Source organism: Apus apus, chromosome Z (assembly GCF_020740795.1).
Source record: "Apus apus isolate bApuApu2 chromosome Z, bApuApu2.pri.cur, whole genome shotgun sequence".
NCBI lineage: Eukaryota > Metazoa > Chordata > Aves > Apodiformes > Apodidae > Apus > Apus apus.
In genome coordinates, this window is record NC_067312.1 from 19,111,142 (window position 1) to 19,131,243 (window position 20,102).

At 40.5% G+C, this 20,102-nt stretch overlaps 1 protein-coding gene across 1 annotated transcript in view; it reads left to right on the forward strand.

Annotated features, from left to right (window-relative positions):
* The window catches only part of DDX4 (DEAD-box helicase 4), a 44,515-nt gene extending 24,847 nt beyond the window's left edge, over positions 1–19,668 (forward strand). The window contains exons 9-17 of the mRNA XM_051642831.1: positions 27–179; positions 1,150–1,304; positions 4,025–4,154; positions 5,230–5,396; positions 10,755–10,900; positions 11,656–11,755; positions 15,198–15,468; positions 15,625–15,711; positions 17,381–19,668. Of these exons, the coding sequence (XP_051498791.1) occupies positions 27–179; positions 1,150–1,304; positions 4,025–4,154; positions 5,230–5,396; positions 10,755–10,900; positions 11,656–11,755; positions 15,198–15,468; positions 15,625–15,711; positions 17,381–17,461 (1,290 nt within the window). The 3' untranslated portion in view covers positions 17,462–19,668. The remainder of the gene's footprint in view (positions 1–26; positions 180–1,149; positions 1,305–4,024; positions 4,155–5,229; positions 5,397–10,754; positions 10,901–11,655; positions 11,756–15,197; positions 15,469–15,624; positions 15,712–17,380) is intronic.
* Positions 19,669–20,102: the final 434 nt, after the last annotated feature.

Genomic DNA, 20,102 nt, shown 5'->3' on the forward strand with positions numbered 1-20,102 from the left:
GTTAATAATAACTTTCTCTCTTACAGGATTTTGAAACAGCTAACCTCTGTCAGACCTTAAATGTGAACATTGCTAAAGCTGGATACTCTAAACTTACGCCAGTGCAGAAGTATAGCATGCCTATTATACTGGCTGGGCGGGATTTAATGGCATGTGCCCAGACAGGATCGGGAAAAACTGTAAGCGTTTTTTGTAGTATTCGTAACTAGTGGGAGTGTGTGCCCTTGAACTTTTAGGTGGATGCCTCAGCCTTCCACATTCCATATTCTTCACATCTTGCTGTTTAATTATCTGACTTGTACTGCAATGTGTAGTATTAAGCAGAGATAGAAGTGATGAATGTGTTGTCACATTTTTGGGCTGAATTTCTTTTTTGTTTCAGTGAGCCAGTGTCTCAATACAGCATGCCAGTCTTCAGGGCTTCAGATACAGGACAATGGGTTGTTTTCTTTCACACTTAGCCAGATTATAACTGTGTTGGTCTGTTTTGTTAGACTTAGTTTTGGGTGATGCAGTATTAATCATGGGAAAGGTTTTTGAGTTGATACTAAGTTGACAGTTGTCTAATGTACCCAAATCTAACAAGCTTTTTCCCTTTCAGTAGAGTGTGGAACTCCAGTGTTACATAGCAATTGCTTTTTTTGAAAAACCTCTTTTCTTGCAGAGGAGATGTCCAAAGCTTATGCTATTTATGTCCTGAATGCTTTTGGGACTGCTGTACAGATTCTGTTTTGGGGGTTGCTAGACTTAGGTAGAAGGAAGGGTGCTGATGCAGCTGTTTTCCAAACTGATCTACTATTGTTGAAGAATGGTGATAAGTGGTTACCTTACAAACCTAACTGATAATAGTGTAAAGCTTGTAAGGAGGGTTTTTTGTCCTGGGGTGTATAATGTATTTCAGTGTGTGTCAGCATGATGCGCGGTACTGCCTGAAGAACCCAGAAGCTAGGTGCTGCATGACTCTATTCCTGCATTATTAGATTGTTAAGGCCCAGAGAGCTATTTTCAAGGAGAAACAAGCTTTTAACTGTAGTGCAGTCAGCTCAATCCTTTTGCAGTCTGATTTCCTTCAGGTTGATAGTGTGCTATATCATTTAGGGTGACAAGAACTTTAAGACTAAGCAGCATAAATACTGATTTTTTTTTTAGGCAGCTTTTCTTCTACCAATTGTGGCCCATATGATGAGGAATGGTGTAACTGCCAGCAGCTTTAAAGAGCAGCAAGAACCAGAATGTCTTATTATTGCCCCAACTAGAGAACTGATAAATCAAATCTTCCTAGAAGCAAGGAAATTTGTGTATAGGTAAGCTTTTGCACTGTTGTCTGGTATTGATCATTACTTTTTCTGAATCAGCAGTGCTTTGTTTTTTGCATGAATTCTTTCAGAAATTTTCCTCTGCCAAGTGAATGACTACAGACACTTGAATTTAAATGGTAATATTGGCTATCAGGTTTCTTAGTGTATTGCTAGGGATTTAAACTCCTAATCCTCCTGATACTGGGGTGTGGGAGAGAGCGAGGCTTATTCTAGCTTGAAGAGGAGGTAAGTGCTAAACTTCTGTCACGTAATCTTTACTGATGAGAAAAATGAGATTTTTAAAATGAAGTAACTGAAACATAGCTTGCCTTATGTAATTTATACGTGTTTTTATTTTTGTCCTGACAAAAATAAAGGTATATGTTAAGGGTTTTGGTTAACTTTCACAGGTGGTTTCTAATGACTCTGTACTTCCAGTTGGTTCTGGTCTTGGGCAGAAATTTCACAGCAAGCTCTTTTAGCTCTGCTTCTTCAGAACAGAATGAGATGCCTAAACTTGTCATTAGGCCCTAGCATGTTGTGTGAGAGTACTTCTGGACTAGTTTGCCAGTGGACTTTCTGCTGCTAAGTGATAGTTTTCATCTATGCACAGGAGGAGAATTAAATCTGTTGTCTGTAACAAGTTGCTCCTGTTAGGAGGTGGAATGGAGAACATTCACATTTTCCATGCAAAATCTAGAGGGCTATGGGAAGTACTGTCATGTTTGCCTGGCTACATACTAAGCTTGTTACTAAGAATAGCTTCTTAATCTCTAGAATTGTCATAACTATGTAACTAGTTCTATTAATTATGCTATTTTAAGCTAGTTACTGACTATTTAACAGTCAAGTGACTTCTGAATTTAGAAAGTTTCTGCTACAGCTGCCCTGCAGTAAAAGCAAGATAATCCGCATTTGGAGGGCCCTTAGGGTTTGAATCTATTGCCTGTAAAGAAGTTCACAAGTAGTAATATGAAATACATGTATTAATTGATACTGGATAAGTCTTGAAATGTTATGATTCCAACATGTTTCTGTTTTTAACAGAATTATAGAATGGTTTGGGTTCAAAGGGAACTTAAAGATCATTTAGTTCCAACCCCCCTGCATGGGCAGGGACACCTCCTGCCAAATCGGGTTGCTCAAGGCCCCATCCAGACTGGCCTTGAACACCTTCAGGGAGGGGTCATCCAAACCTCCCTAGGCAACCTGTTCCAGCATCTCACCACCCTCACAAGAAGGGAGATTTTTCCTAATGTCCAACCTGAATCTCCCCTCTTTTAAGATTGAGACCATTGCCCCTTGTCCTCTTACTATACACCCATGTAAAAAAGCCCTACCCCAGGTTTCTTGTAGGCCCCATTCAGATATTGGAAAGTTGCTATAAGGTCACCACGGAGCCTCCTCTTCTCTAGGCTGAACAACCCCAGCTTCCTCAGCCTGTCTTCATAGGGGACATGCTACAGCCTTCTGATTATCTTGGTGGCTCTCCTCTGGACGCTCGAGGAGTTCCATGTCTTTATGTTGGGGATTCCAGAACTGGACACAGTACTTAGTCCAGGTGAGGTCTCACCAGAGCAGAGTAGAGGGGGAGAATCACCTCTCATGACTGTCTGGCTGTGCTTCTTTTGATGCAGCCCAGGTTATGTCTGGGCAGCAAGTGCACCTTGACGACTCATGTTAAACTTCTGATCCACCTCTACCCCCAAGTCCTTCTCCTGTGGGCTGTCCTCAATCCTTACTCCTCCTAACCTGTATTCATACATTTGGATTGCCTCGACCCAGGTGCAGAACCTTGCACTTGGCCTTGATGAACTTCATGCAGCTTACACGAGCCCGCTTCTTGAGCGTGTCAAGGTCCCTCTGGATGGCATCCCTTCCCTCCATTGTGTTGACTTCACACAGTAACTAAAACTTCCTTGAAAGTTCCAGTTAAACCTAGTAAAATGTTAAGAGTTTATCTGATTGACCATTGTTGCATATGAGGATGAATTAGTACCTTCAAGGAGAGACAATTTGAATTTATGTATAAAAATACACGCTGCATGCATGTAAAAGCCTTAGCAGGAGGTTATAAACATCAGCTTGTAAACTTGCTCTTCAGAAGCATAAGGTGGATCTTGCTTCTAGAGCTGATGTTTCTACAGCAGAAGATGATCTGGTACAGATCTAACAAAAAACTTCAGTAGGGAGAGCACTAAGTCATGTAGCTTTTGAACAGGTTTGCAGTCTAATGCTTGAGAGGCACACTACATGGTCAAAGTGATGAGTTGCTTCACAGAGATCTATCTCTGTATTTTTATTTTTTTTTCAGTCCTTTCAAGGTGTGCAAGGATTACTTCTGAAGCTCTGAAAGTGTATGTTTGGTGGCTCTGCTTTTTCTAAGTATGCCATACCAAAGGGGACAGTGTCTAACACAATTTTGGCTTACTGCCAGTAGCTCTCAGTTGAAGGGAGAGGGGAGAATGTGGGTGAAATGCAGTGTTCTTTCCAAGTAAGCCAGCTGTGCAGCCTCTATTATGCAGTGTGACTAGAAATTTTGAGCTTATGGTGAGTGTGTTTCTGGTCTTGCATCCTGCTTTTGGTTTTAAGCTGTGCTGTGTGGGGAAGGAATTGAACTGAATAAACTAGCTGATGGTAGATCTGATGTTTTTTTACATACTTTCATGAAACAGTAGTGTTTGCATACTTACATAATTAATCCCAATTTTTTTTCTATATAATAGAACTTGTATAAGGCCTGTTGTGATCTATGGAGGTACACAAACGGGCCATTCAATTCGTCAGATAATGCAAGGCTGCAATATACTATGTGCCACTCCAGGAAGACTTCTGGACGTCATTAGAAGAGAGAAGGTAAGATCTTAAAGCTTAATCTGAATTTCCTAAACACTCTCAGGTTTTATATGCTGTTGTTCATTCTTCAAATTTGACAGGAGCAGAGATGGAGCCACGAAAAACAGTCAGTATGCTGCCTTTGTACAGGCGCTTACTTGAAATACAAGTGACCATTTCTTGGAATATCCAAATAATGTGAGGTTTTTGAAAGAGCAGAGTGAGCCCAGACCTATTGAGTCCCTTTCATGGTCCACAGGAAAATACCAGTTTAAATCAAACTGGCTGCAGTGTTGTTGGCAATTATGTTCTGTAGTTTAAATACATGGAACATCTTCTCTTAATTCACTTCAGAAATTTTGTAGCAGATTTTTGCTTGATGTTCTGTTTGTATTGCTACAGTAGCTTTTATCTCTCTGGAACAATGCTAATATTAATTCTTTTAATGTTTTAATACTGATTTTATTAAAAATATTAAAGCCTCCAGGTGTAATACTGTTTTTGAATTATTTTTTTTTGCAGCCATTTTAAGTTCAGTTTGAAATTGCACATATTGTAATGGTGGCTCAGTGATGTTGCACTGGACAAATGAAGTTTGGAAAAACATTTCTTGGTAATAAACTGAGGGCTGGCTTTCTGCAGTTGTTAAGCTTCTAGTCAGAATGGCAGTCTAGGCCAGCAGCAGTGAATTTGTAATGTCCTTAATGCTTTCTGACATAATTTTCTTTTAAGAACAGGCTTTTTGAGAATGTGTGAGGGTTCTATGAGAGAACTTTCTAGAACTCAGGACACAATTTAGAAGTAGATGTGCTGAATAATTTTTGATCTATAGGCTATTTATTGGTTTTCATCACTGAACCAAGTTCTGAAGCACTTCATTTTCTGCATACTGTTAGAATTAGTACAGATTAAGAAGTTGAAGAGAGGTTGAAATGCAATTAAGGCATAACACACATAGACTTCTGTTTGTGAATAGTTAACTTCTACTGGAAAGAGAAATAAGAAGTGCATTTTGGCAATTAGGATGTGACATAAGTGTATAATGTCAGTGAACCAATACAGGTATTCTGTGTTTTTTTCACTGAAATACTTGTAGATTGGTTTGTGTAATGTGAAGTACTTGGTGCTAGATGAAGCGGACCGCATGCTTGATATGGGTTTTGGGACGGATATGAAGAATCTGATTTCTTTCCCAAGCATGCCACCAAAAAACAAACGTCAAACACTCATGTTTAGTGCCACTTTTCCTGAGGAAGTTCAGAGGTGAGTAAAGTAATAATGGAAATATATCTGAAGATGTATAGAGATAAAAGTCTGAAGAGTTGTTAAAGACAATCCTTACGTTTAAAAAGTTGTAATCTTTCTAGAAGATACTGAATGTTGATGTTAACATTTCTTGTTGAAGACTTCCTTGTTTTTTTAGGTAACGGAACTCTTGATAACTTGCATAAATTAACTAGTCAATTTAGGTCAGGACTCTAAAGTAACTTAGAAATTTTGTCTGAAGGCTTTTAAATTCCACTTCTGCAGAAATTCTTCTACTGCCTCTCTCTTGTTCCTCCCCCACCACATCTGTGCAAGCCAAAAAATAGTGATCTTGCTGTTTAACAGGTAGCACTGGTAGCATTGTCTTGGACATCAAGAAATAATATAACCAGAGATCTCAGTTACTGCTCAACTCAACAGCCTTTCTGATACACATTCCTTATTTACATGTATAAGTGCTGTTTTGTTTTTGTAGTGTTAAAGCTTCCACAAATGGGCTAAGGATATATCTTAGAGCTTTACTATTCACTGCCCTTAAAGTTCCACTTTCCAAGACTCTGAGAGACAGACTTCAACAGATGGTAGTAGGGTTGCTGAGCCTGGGAGTAACAACAAAACCACCCCATTCCCTGTAGATGGGTGGACATTATTCAGTATTTCTTCTCTTGAAGAGACAGGCATCTGAATACTCGTATCAGAGGTGTCTAAGCTTCAATTTGAGCAGGTGAGACAATTTTGATAGCTTTTGTGGTACGGATACTTTTTGTGACAGCAGGACTAAAAAGTGGTACATATTATTGTTTGAGAGCACTGAACTGATCAGACTGCTGCAGTGAAGTATGTTGATTCTTCAGTGAAGTCCTAACAACTTTCTTCTGGCCTTCAAAAAGCCTGAATATGTTTTGTGAGATGGAGATAAAACATCTCCAGTAGTTGATTGTCCTGAAGGAAAGAGGGGAGTGGGCTGCTTTCTCCCATTCAGTCAGTTAATACCAATATCTGCTGGGGAGAGGAGTTGCCTTTCTTTAAGTAGGATTGCATTAACTTTGAACTCTTTCTTTATCTGTCTATTGTAGTTTTGTTTCCTCAGTAAGACTCTTTTTTATAGTTTTTTTGTATTGGAAGCTCTTGTTGTGGACTAGTACTGGCCTTGTTTCCACAGCTGGGAACCAGGTGTTCAAATGGTACTGTACACACGTTCATCTTCATTCCATGCATTTACTGTTTGTGGCGGAATGTGGCTCAACTTCACATGGCATCCTGGGAATGTCTCCCTTTAAGATGCATGATGTGCTCTGCTTGGCTCAGGTTTTGTGCTTGAGAAGCGGAATCTTGATCCCTTGGTCTCTGATGAACTGTTGTCTTTACCAGTGTGTCTTCACTAATGGTCTTGTTACATGTTTTTGTTACATACTGACAAATGAGTGAAGAGTGCTGCAGCTGCCAGCATCTGAAAGGAGGAGATGTTTACTGTCTGCTTCTGTTTAATGAAAAAAAGCCCAACAGATCTACCTTTCTGCTGTCAAGTCTTGCAGGATTTTCAAGTGCTTGTGGAAGACTTCAGAAACCTGACTGCTTGGATCATGGTTTGGCATCATGTTAATAGCATTCTTTTAACCTAACTGGAATGCCTAAAGATGATGTTCTCATTTTAGAGAGTAAAAACCCTTCTTGTCTGGAGTAATTTTATTCCTGAATTTACCTCCTTTCTGATTCTCAAGTCAGGAAAGCTTGTGTTTTCCCACACTGCTATCCAAACAGCTTCAGACAGTATACTACTTTGGTAGTATAGGACAAGGTGCTTTATTTGGGCTTGCTCTGTTCAGACTCTCCTGACTTCTGTTCATAGGGTGTAATCAGTTTTAACATACCATTTGGTTTTGTGTCTGAATTTGAGTCTCTGCTGTTACATAAAGCTTTGGTTGATCATGGAGACTCTTTCTGTGCATGTCTGCACATTTCCTAGCCAACTGATGAACTTCAGCCTAGCATTTCACAGAATCACAGAATTGCTAGAGTTGGAAGGGACCTCTAGGGGTCATCTAGTCCAACTCTTCCAGTGAAGTAGGATAATCTAGATTACTTTACACAAGACTGTATCCAGGCAGGTTTTGAGTAGCTCCAGAGGAGACTCCACAGCCTCCGTGGACAGCCCGTTCCAGTGCTCCGTCACCCTCACTGTAAAGAAGTGTTTCCTCATATTTAAATGGAACTTCCTGTGCTCCAGCCTGTGCCCATTGCCCCTCATTCTGACACTGGGAACTACTGAGAAGAGCCTGTCTCCGTCTTCCTTGCACCCACCCTTTACATACTTGTGTACATTGATAAGGTCTGCCTTCAGCCTTCTCATCTCCAGGCTAAAGAGTCCCAGCTCTCAGCCTTTCCTCATAAGAGAGGTGCTCCAATTCCCCCTATTGTCTTTGTCACCCTTCTCTGGACTCTCTCCAGTAGTTCCCTGTGTATCTTGAACTGTGGAGGCCAGAAATAGATGCAGTATTCCAGCTGTGGCCTCACCAGGGTAGAGTAGAGGGGGCAAATGACCTCCCTTGACCTACTGGCCACACTCGTCTTTATGCATCCCAGGATTCCATTTGCTTTCTTGACAACAAAGGCACACTGCTGGCTCAGGGATAATTTACTGTCTGTCAGGTCTTCCAGATCCTTCTCCTCCAAACTGCTTTCCAGCAGGTCCACCCCTCATCTATATTGGTGCTTGGGGTTCTTTCTTCCCAGATGCTGGGCCCTACACTTCTCTTACTGAACCTCGTGAGGTTCTTCTCTGCCCAACTCCCCAGCCTGTCCAGGTCATGCTGAACGGCAGCACAGGCCTCTGGAGTGTCAGCCACCCCTCCCAGTTTGGTATCATCAGCAAACTTGCTGAGGACACACTCTGTCCCCTTGTCTAGACCAATGATGGAACACATTGAACAAGACTGGACCGAGTATTGATCCCTGGGGGAAACCACTGGTTACTGGCCTCCAACTTGACCCTGATCCATTGATCATCACCCTCCAAGATGTGTCACACAGCCAGCTCTCAATCCATCTCACTGTCCACTCATTAAGCCCACTCTGAGTTTCCTAATGAGGATGTTATGAGAGACAGTATCAAAAGCCTTTCTGAAGTCAAGGTAGATACAATCCACTGCTCTCCCCTCATCTAGCCAGCCAGTAATGATGTCATGGAAGGCAATCAGGTTGGTCAAGCATAATTTCCCTTGGGTGAAGCCATGCTGACTTCTTCTAATGAGAAGTTGTCACCGTTTGACTCAGTTTGACAACAATGCTCTCGATCCCCTCCCCCTCCCACCCAGGTAGGGAAGGAGAGAGAGAAAAAAAAAAAGAGAGAGACTTGGCTAGATTGAAAACTGAACCGTGCAGCTTTAATTAGAATACTAATGTATGATATGAGAGGATATATATATATATATATGCGATTATACGAAGGTGTGGGTAGAAGCCTCTCGCCTCCCCCCACCCCCAGCAACTCCCACAGCACTCCCCTCAGACGAGACAATTCTGAGGAATCCCGAGGCTGCTCCTGGAGAAAGGCAGAGAGTTTCGAGGGTCAGGAGGGCTTGAGGTCGACAGGTCGACGATGATGGGCAGATGGTGTTTTCCCAGACGCCGGCCACGAAGGGAAGAGAGAGAGAGAGAGAAGAAGGAAGGGAGACAGAGAGGCGAAGTGAAGCAGCGAGAGAGCAAAGCAGGAAGGAAGGAAGTTTTCTTCTGTCATCTCCGACCTTCCCCCGAGCCTACGTAGATACATGGAATGGAATATCTCTGGCCAGTTTTGCTGTTCGTCTAACCCAGCCTCCCACGGGGAGCCACAGATCCCCCGCAGTGTCTGAGCTGGCAGAGCAAAGGCATGACCTTGAGGGCCCAGCAGTTATAAAAACATTCCAGTGTCTTATCAACCTAGCAGAATGCGCAGTTGCTAGTTGAAGAAAGCTGACTGAAAAGAAAAAAAGGAATCAGCAAAAGAAAAGCTGGCTTTATCCTGGCTCAAACCAGGACAGAAGTCTTTGCTTTCACATGTTTTGTGATGATGTCCAGAATGATTTTTTTTCTAACACCTTCCGAGGGACAGAGGTAAGACTGACTGGCCTGTAGTTCCCTGGGTCCTCCTTCTTGCCCTTCTTGAAGAGTGGAGTGAGATTAGCCTTCCTCCAGTCTTCAGGCACCTCTCCTGCTCTCCATGACCTCTCAAAGATGATGGAGAGTGGCCTAGCAGTAACATCTGCCAGCTCTCTCAGAACTCGTGGATGCATCCCATCAGGGCCCATGGATTTATGGGTGTCCAGTTTGGCCAAGTGGCCTCTAACCTGGTCCTCCTCTACCGAGGGAAAGTCCTCCTTTCTCCAGACCTTATCTCTTATCTCCAGGGTCTGGGATTTAAGAGGGCTGGCTTTTGCAGTGAAGACTGGAGCAATGAAGGCATTCAGTAACTCCACCTTCCCTGGGTCATCAGTCACAAGGGGCACCTGCCTCATTTGTAAGCAGGCCTACATTTCCCTATTCTTCCTTTTTTTATTGATGTACTAGAAGAAACTTCTCTTGTTGCCCTTGATGCTCCTCACCAGCTTTAGTTCCAGGTGAGCCTTAGCTTTCCTTGTTGCATCCCTGTATTCTCTTATAACATTCCTGTATTCCTCCCAAGAAGTCAGACCTGCTTTCCACATGCTTTAAATTTCCTTCTTTAATTTTTTCCAGAAGGCTTTATATTGCCCATGAAAAAGTCTTCTCTTGCTTCCTGTTTCTTGTTTATGGATCAATTTTCAGGGAGTTTAAACTTGCCCTTTACTTTCAGTTTAGAACTGTGTCTCTGTGTGATCTTAAGCCAGTCAGATCTTAGGACCAAGCACTTTAAATTGCTAGCAGCTTGTTTATTAGCTGTGAAAGTCACCTTGACGGTGGCAATGGCTCCTATAAATCAGGTGGGAGATTAAAATCCTTAAGGTAGTCCTTTAACATTTTTAAGACTTTCCTCTTTTTTTTAGGAATTCGTTCTAAAACTTGAGATTACTTCTTTTCAGTTAAAGGTTTACTTGTTTACCGTCTGAATTTTATTGCAGTGGAAGCTGCTTTGTGTACACTGGACAGGAAGCACACTCGTGTATTGATAAGTTCATACACATTAGTAAAAAGTAAAAAAAAAAAATATTATGAGGCATTCTAAGGAGGTACCTATTTTGTCAAGTTTGATTTCTCAGATAAGGTCACCTCTGTAAGCAATAACTGGAGAGGGAGGCTGCCTGAAAAAAAACTTTACTTTTGCCTATGGAAGTTACTTGATCTTAAAGCAAATAAGCTACATAATAGACTTAATATTGCTCAATTTTGTTTCTTCTCAAGGCTGGCTGGCGAATTTTTGAAAGCTGATTATTTATTTGTTGTTGTTGGACGTGTGGGTGGAGCTTGCAGTGATGTTCAGCAGACTGTTCTTCAGGTTTCTCAGTATTCCAGGAGGGATAAACTGGTAGAAATTCTACAGAGCATAGGTAACTTTCCTTATTGCTAATGATTTTCTAGGGAAGACAAAATGGCTTGTTTTTAAATGAGTTCTGTTGCTATTTGACCAAGTCATGATTCCATTCTATTAATAGATTTTACAGGCTTTACATGACTAATGGTTGAAGCTTAAAACAGACCTCAGGCAGTTCTAGATTTATAGACATACTTGTGATATTTCTCAAGGTCTCATCTCTACTGGATACTAGCAGACAAACTTTCCCAGATAGTTTATATGCTCGAGTATCTGTGAGGGTATTCTCTCCAGCTTGTACGTGTATTAAACTTCATAGGTGAACGTTTATGTCTATACTTGATTAATGGCAGGGCTTTTTCCATTTTTGCTCTGAACATATCTTAAGTTTTAATGCTGAAAATTGAAAGGGGTATTGGAATTAAAAAATGGTCTGTGTTCCTTGCTGTTCAGTGCTCAGAATGATGTGCCACTTTTAGGCACATGCTGTCAAAATGAAGTATATGCTTACCACAGAGAACTAAATTTATTTCCTCTTACTGAGGAGGAAAATACAATGCACTGGTCTTCACTTGAGTTTCTGTGTTTGTCTGGAATTTGATGGATTTAATTTTATTAGTTCAACACAGGCAAGCAATTGCAATCATACCTTAAAGACTTTATTCAAAACCTGTTCTGATATTAGGTGTTTTTATAAGTAGTTGCAGCTGCGAATAGTGAAAGTGCACCAGGTTTCAAATTGAAGTTGATTGGAACTTTTGTTCAACATAGGTCATGAACGAACCATGGTGTTTGTGGACAAAAAGAAAAAAGCAGATTACATCGCAGCCTTTCTCTGTCAAGAAAACATACCAGCCACTAGCATCCACGGGTGAGTATATTTTAAATGAAAGTCAGTTAGTTTTTATTGTCAGTCAATTTTTAATTGAGATTTCATGTTCGGTCGTATCTGTGTCACTTTGCTTTCTTTGTTGTGCATAGCCCTGTGATCCTCAGCAACTTTGCCCTGTTGAGAATGTAGTGTTTCTGAAAGCCAGTTCTCACAGCATTTGCTGAGTCTCCATTTTTCTGGTTCAGCACACCTGAAATGCTCTGTATGAATTGGAGAATCCTATGCCTACCACTGCAATAAAATCAGTAGATAACAAATCGAGTAGAATCGGCCACTGTTAATATGTAGTTTTTGTCATCATGTGTGTGACCAAAAGCAGACCTTGTGGCATTACTGGTGAGATATTTGCCAATTCAAGTGGCAGTTGAAAACCTTCCACTCTGTCTTACAGGCTTTCTCAAAGTGATGAGATTAGTCATCATGTTCCATACAGATTTCAGATGCTGTCATTTCTTAATCCTCAGTGTGTTTGTGAACATAGAATTTGTGTGGAGATCGATCTAAAGCGAAGATGCTCCTAACTTGTTTTTGTTGTCTACTCATTAGTGTTGCATACCTGAACAAATGCTGAGAAACAAGGTGAAATAGTTGCTAATTCCACAATCTAAAAAGATTGTGTCTTTCATGTAATGAGCTAGAATGTAGTTCTGTGGTGTTCATATGTCAAAATGTAGAACAACAAGCTCAACCTTAAAATTTCCAGTAAACTATAGCATACCAAGAATATAACTTTGCAATCTTTTTCCTTGCCAATAAAATGATGTTTTGGATAGTGTTCTGACAGACATCAGAATTTCAAGATTGTAGATGGGTAAAAATTACCTTAGCACATGAATGCTAAATATTGTCCCTCAGTGGTCTGTACTGGAACCAGCACTGTTTAATATCTACCTCAGTTGTCACCAAACAGGCCAAAAATAAGTTATGGACACCAGTGTGATGCAGATAAGCAGGCATTTCTTTATTAAAGCACTGAAGATATGGGGCATAACTCGGCATATCCTAAGTTGCATTACAATCAGCAGGTTTTTATATATTCAATTTCTATTATATAAATTATTTAGCATAAGAATGCATATAGTGCTCACTTTTAATTACTTGTTAAATTTAACATTTGCATTGATTGGCCTCTTACGATCTTTTGAGTTACAGAAGTTCATGCATATTAATTTCTAAGAAAATATCGTTGGTCATCTGTAATCACTCTGTTGATTGTAGTCCCTGATACTCAAACCAGGATGGTATGGTTAAGTGGATCTCCCAAGTAGCATAACTGGTTACTGTGACTCTGGCCACCATGTGATAGCTTCAGTATTCACTGTTGTATTATTCTTTCCATGGTAGCTGCTTAAACATAATATCTTACTCTTTATGACTTTACAGTTTCCATTTAAATATAATATTAGACCCTAGCTGCTTTTACCACTTGCTTTCTTCGTGTGGTTTCTGTCAGTATTCAAGTAAAACACAGTAACACACCCCCTATGTGATTCTGATGAGACAAATTTCTCCTCAGTTTTGTCTTGCCCAATTTAGCCCAAACAGGCTCAACCACCCAAAAAATAATCAAAATCAACTCAAATTAGTAACAAGTGATACAGACAGTGGGATTGAGGGCATCCTCAGCAAGTTTGCAGATGACACTATGATGGGTGGTGCAGTCAGCATACAAGAGGGGCAGGATGTTATCCAGAGGGACCTGGACAAGGTAGAGAAGTGGGCCCAAGTGAGCCTTATGAGGTTCAACAGTGCCAAGTTCTGCACATGGGTCCTACACCTGGGTAGGGGCAGTCCTCATTATCAACACAAGCTAGGGGATGATGTGAGAGAGGGCAGCCCTGTAGAAAAGGGCTGGGGGGTAATAGTGGACATGAGCAAAAAATGTGCACCTGCAGCCCAGAGGGCCAGTCGCGTCCTGGGCAGGATCAAAAGAAGTGTGGCCAGCGGGTCAAGGACAAGGATTCTGCCCCTCTACTCTAGTAAGATCTCACCTGCAGCTCTGGAGTACTCAGCACAGGAGAGACATGGACCTATTGTAGAGAGTCCACAGAAGGGCCACAAAAATGACTAGAGGGCTGGAGCACTTCTACAAAGACAGGCTGAGAGTTGGGCTTGTTCAGCCTGGACAGGAGAAGGTTCTGAGGAGACCTTACAGTGGCCTTCCAGTACCTGAAGGGGGCTAAAGGAAAGCTGGGGAGGGTTTGTTTACAAGGGCAGGTAGTGACAGGACAAGGGGCAACAGCCTTAAACTAGAGTAGGGTTGATTTGGATTGGATATCAGGAAGAAGTTCTTTACAGTGAGTGTGGTGAAGCACTGCAACAGGTTGCCTAGAGAGGTGATGGAGGCTTCATCCGTGAAGACATTCAGGGTCAGGCTTGATGAGACCGAACAGCCTGATTTAGTAAAAAAGGTCCCTGTGCACTGCAGGGGGGTGGACTAGATGACCTTTAAAGGTCCCTTCCAAACCCACCCATTCTATTATTCTGTGATACTTGTGTGCATCCTCTGCCTTGTCAGTTTTACAGGTCTGTGAAAGGTAATTTGAAAAGATCTGGCTTTCTGTTCTTGGCTAACCTGAGCTGCTCTTCAACCTCTTTTGTTCTTAAACAAAAGGAGGAGGTTCTTAAAGTATTTTTGTAGAATTACTACACTGCGAGTTAAGGTATAATTAGGAAGGGAATAACTGGTTTCATGGAATGCTGCTAAATTGTCATGAATGTTACTTATTTCTGATTCACTTGAGTTTTTGCATTGAAGTTAGTTAGGATAGTTGCACTTTCAAGTATGAGTCATGCCAGGCTTCACTAAATGTCTCAGATTCTAAAGAGCACTATTTTTTAGCCTTCTGATTTGTTCTCTTATTTGGACAACAAAGAACATGAGTTGAACTTTGATCCTACTGTATTTAAGTACTGGATAATCTGAAAATGCTCTTTAAAAAGTGCAAACCCCAGAGAAAATCCAGTTTTCTTCTCATGATGATAAACACAAGGCAAGTTCAGTACAGTTGGCTGGCCACACTTCCTAGTATATCTGATAAATGGCCTTTGCTGGAGTCCAGGTAGGCTTCATCTTTGCTGTTCTGGCTCCATGCTACAAAGCAGTAGGAAAAACATTCCTAACTATGGCATGAAGAAACAACTAGTTAAACAAGTGGATCTTAGGGAGGCAGTGTGTTTGATACGTGACTATCGCTGGTTCTTTGTAAAAAAAAAAAAAATTATCTATAGAGGTCGGTTAAAATGTTTGCTGTCTCTTACTGCTAATCAGTTAACAATTCAGAAAACCTGGGTAGCGTGTGGATTTTTCTTTTTCCTCTGAGAACCACTTTTGTCCTTGAATCATGACCTTTTCACTTGTATCTTAACTAACGCTGTGGATTTTTAGAGACATCCATTCTAACCATTGCTTTCTTTGCAGAGATAGAGAACAGAAAGAGAGAGAAATAGCTCTTCACGATTTCCGTTCAGGAAAATGTCCAGTTCTTGTGGCAACTTCAGTGGCAGCAAGAGGTCTGGATATTGAAAACGTTAAACATGTCATTAATTTTGATCTTCCATCCACCATTGAAGATTATGTACATCGAATTGGACGAACTGGTCGTTGTGGCAATACAGGAAAAGCAGTTTCCTTCTTTGATGACAGTTCAGATGGTCACCTTGCGCAATCTCTAGTTAAAGTGCTTTCAGATGTAAGTTTCAAATTTTAGTGCTTAACTTTTTCTCTTCTTCAGGATTTAACTTGAATGTACTGAGCAATTATTATTTCTTTGATACAGTTATAAAACTCTTTAATATGAACTGGTAAAGCAGTCAGAGTCTCTAAATTCACTTTTCTGATTATGTAGGCCCAGCAAGAAGTTCCTGTTTGGTTGGAAGAAATTGCTTTTGGTTTTCAAGGACAAAGAGAGTTTACATCATTTAGTACCCAAAAGGTAAGTCCAGAAATGAACTGGAAGTCTTGGCTTTTATTAATTTTTGTCTCAGTATAAAAGCGTGTTTGACATTAGATAACCAAAATAATGCCACTGAAACTGTTTTGCCTGTATCTGCTCTGTATCTTAGTTGTGCATCTTCAGAGTGCTCAGTGTTTCTGCAACTAATTTTGGACAGTTTGTTTGACTTGAACTCTTACAGCGTGGCCTTATTAGCTGCATTAGTCTCAATCTGTAGTGTCAAGAATTACTCTTGTGGAAGAAAAGGTTCATGCAACTGTTGGCAAAGGCTGTAGTTCCAAAAGTTGCTGTTCTGCACACATAGGGTAGGAGCAAATGGTTGATAGTTATACAGTCACTGCTTGTTACATATAACTCAATCAAGTAGTTTGTTTGACTAAAAATCTTCAGTTAATGGTAGCTAGATAAAAGCCCCAATCTGATCCACATCAAAATTGTTCTTAATGCCTGTGATGAGGAAGAGCCTTCTGGTCTCTTAGTGTTGCTGATATCAGATGTTAAAATACAGCTTGAGTAAAATAGACAGCTTAGGTGGTGTAGCTCTCAAATCTGAAGTCACTAGTTCAGGATTTTAATTCTATGCCTAGTCCTACTATGAATATTTTTTTTTTCAACTGATATTTGATACTTCTGTCTACTTGGATTTTAATGCCTTCAACAAAACTCTTCCCTTCCTCTCTTCAGTAAGAACTTCATCACATCGCACTTGCATTCCAAATATGAATACTCCGCTACAGACCGTAAGAGAAATAATTTCTCTCAGTGGTTACACAGTGTCTGAAGCTCAAGTTCAAACTCATACCTTCCTTTCATTAACTTTTTCCATACCATAATTATTGGAATTACTGGGTGGTTTGAGGATATTTACCTGCCTAACCAGTCCTGATCAGGTCCAAATGTTTTTTCTTGGGGCCTTCATGGGACCTCAGTTACACATTTAAACTCTTTCTGTTTATTCTCACACTTCCAGCCTCAGCGAATCTTTCTTTATGTTTTTGTTCATGGACACACTTTAAGTCTGTACAGATTGCTTTCAAGGTGGATCTCATCAACCTTTGAGTCTAGATTGCTTCCATATAGTTGTGTTCAGGCTTTGTGGAGTGTCTCCCAGCATTTCTTTAACTGTCATTTTTAAGTCAAAGTCTGTCTGTCATGTCCTGTATTGTGGGAGGCGACGGGAGAAATGCAGCCGACCATGATGAGTGATCAGCAAGTCTCGTTTATTGACTCCAATCAGGCAGTATTTATGCTCTCAATAATGAAGCTCATACATAGTGCAAAGCTAAGCTCACCATTGGCTAACTATTAATGTTAACCACGCCTTTGATTACATTATTGTACTTAGTGTTCCCAGGCTAGCTTTCTCACTCTCATGCCCATGTTCCCTCTACCATATCTTGTTATTGTATAGCAGTTTTTGTGCTCAAGGACATGCTGTCCTGGTTTCTTGCAAAACTCCCTTTTCTCAGCTCTTACAATTAACCAGCTGTATCATGTTTACGTGACCTTTCTCACGCAGCCAGTCTTCTGCAAGACTCTCCACACTGTATGACCTTTGAGTTGCCAAACCTGAGAGTCACTCTTCATTGTCATACTTTTAAATGATTTGAAGTATTTATTCTAAAGTGGTGCCTGTTCTGTTTTCTAGAATTACAGAGGCAGAGGCGGCATGAACCCAGGAAGAATGAAGATGCCATATTCTGCAAGTGAATCTGAGTCATGGGATTAAAACTACTTTAGTCCCAAAGTCGAATGTATTCTGTTGTGGTTTAAGTGAACTGTTAAACTTAATGTTTCTTACTGTTGAGCTTATTGGAACACTGAATGTTTAAAATAGAGTAGCTCCTATCATATGCTAAAGGTGTTTGAGCAACTTATATATATACACTCCCTTGTGACAAACACAGTGATGTTTATAACTCCACATAGGACGTCAAAAGCATTTTTTCAGGAAACATTTTAGATACTGAATGTTAAAACTTGCAGTAGTGCTTGATGCTTGGTAGCTAGTACGCTGTTGTAAAAAAGACAGGCAAGATTTTGCAAGTGGAAAATAGTAGATCCCTTGAACTTTGATTTTGTTACCAGGATTTTGCATGGGAAGATAGCCTGTGAAGACCTGGTTTGGAAAAGAGCTGTATGTAAAGGGGTCATCTCAACTTAATGTTCATTCCTATTTGTAACAGGTCAGTTTTAAAATTCTGATCTAGTGATGAGGTGACTTTATCCTGAGGTTCTGTTAAACATCTTGTAAACAGTTACTTAATAAAAGCTTGCGGATTTGATAGCTGCTTCTGCACCGGATATACAAAAAAAAACTTGTCATTTCAGTTTCATGAACTGATACTATTTTGATATGCATGGAACATGTATGTCTCTGTGTGGAACTGAAGGTCAGTGGCTATAGCTACACCTTAGTTGAAATGCATGCTATTGCAGAGATGTCTGTAGAGAAGGATAAAACCCTGTTTCATTTCTAGTATATATTTTTTGGTTTTGACAGCCGTAGATACTGTTCTGTTACTTCTTGTGGGAAAGTTTTCTTTAGAACAAACTTGGTGGCTTATGCCCAAATCAGTTTCCCACATTCATGGAAGATATGGAGGGTAAGCAGCCATTAGCAGTTCAGGGAGTGTTCCTTAAAGTTGCTTTTTCTTTGTTTTTTTTTATTTACCAGTGCAGAAGGCTACAAAGACGCATATCATTGTGTCCCAAATGAACATGCAAAGTAATTGTAATTTGTACTGTCTTGCACAGCTAAACAAGTTTATAGTCTTCTCATCTTCTTCAGTATTTACCACACAATGCAGAGCACTATTTCTTGTATAGTCTTCCCACTTGATACAGGGAAGTAATACTTTTAAGCTCTGCTTACAAGACTGAAGATTTAATGCCCATGTTTGTGAGAATCAAAGTGATTTGGGTAGTGCTGTGAAATCTGTTATTGTGGAAAAGTGTGATGCTGTTCTTAGTTTTTGTTTTGATACATTCTCAAAAGTGTGTATTTACTTAAGTACCTATTTACAAAAATACTGTTACTTTTGTAGACTTGAGATTTACTGCTATATAATGTGCAAAAAAGTAAAGTAAGTCTTGTGTGCTTGGAAGTGAGCTGAAGGGATGGTGCACCTAAATTGCAACTCAAAAGTGGTGGATGTATTCAATTGTGAAGTCTCTAAGAGTACAGTACCCTGGGCAGCATGACTCCTTTGTCTGACAAGCAAATATTCTGATAATTTTTTAATCAATTCTGAAATTCAGGTAAGAAATCAAGGGTGCTTTTGGTTGTTGACTGCAATAAATGCAAGTGAACTTCATTTTAGAGGAGCTGTTTGGCTGATGAAGCCTTCCATTTCTGCAAAACAAAACCAAAGGAAATGTAGCCATGGACCACTTTTAGCCTAGAAGGAGCCTGGCGTAGCCTTGTTTAGGGGACCACTTAGATCACTGGGTGTTTTTTCATTTGCATCCCATCCTATGCCTCTTGGGTTGTGAGGGGCAGCAAAGGGAGTTCTGTAACTGTCTGAAGAGGTGTTCTGGCCATGTTGTTAACTGTCATTTGCGCTGAAGACTAGGTAAGGGAAAAAGCAGTGCTGTTCTGGCTTAGAACTGCTGAGAACTGTTAAGTGCTCAAACTGCTCAACAGCTTTCTTTAGAACTACTGCATGAAACACTAAACATTGTGGAATTTAATCTCCTTTAGAGAGCTGAAAGTGCAACTTGTCATACCTGACTAAGGGCCATAAGGTGTGGTGGGTTGAAGTTACAGATGCAGCAGTCTCAGGCTTCCATAGCTTTTTCATGTCTCTCACAGTTTATCAACTAAAACATCTCAAATCACCTCTATAACAATAAAGGGTTTGTATACAGCATGTTTATCAAAACTCAAGGGTTTGCCTTAAATATTTTGATAAAGGAGTATTCATCTTTGTGTAATTCTGGATGGGTAGGAAGATGGTTGACAATCATTCTTCTTTTCTGAATAAACGTTTATCTAGTCAAAGATAAAGGTGAAACGTGAATTGTGTATACACACTTGCAGTATCTTTTCAAGACACATTTGACTGCTGGTGTACTGTTTAATTATAGGATCACAAAATCTTAGGGGTTGGAAGGGACCTTGAAAGATCATCTAGTCCAACCCCCCTGCCTGAGCAGGGTCACGTACAGCACATCACACAGGAACGTGTCCAGGCAGGTTTTGAATGTCTCCAGTGAAGGAGACTCCACAACCTCTCTGGTCAGCCTGTTCCAGGGCTCTGTAACTCTCACAGGAAAGAAGTTTTTTCTGATGTTTACACAGAACCTCCTATGTTCCAGTTTGCACCCATTGCCCCTTGTCCTATCACTAGACATCACTGAAAAAAGCC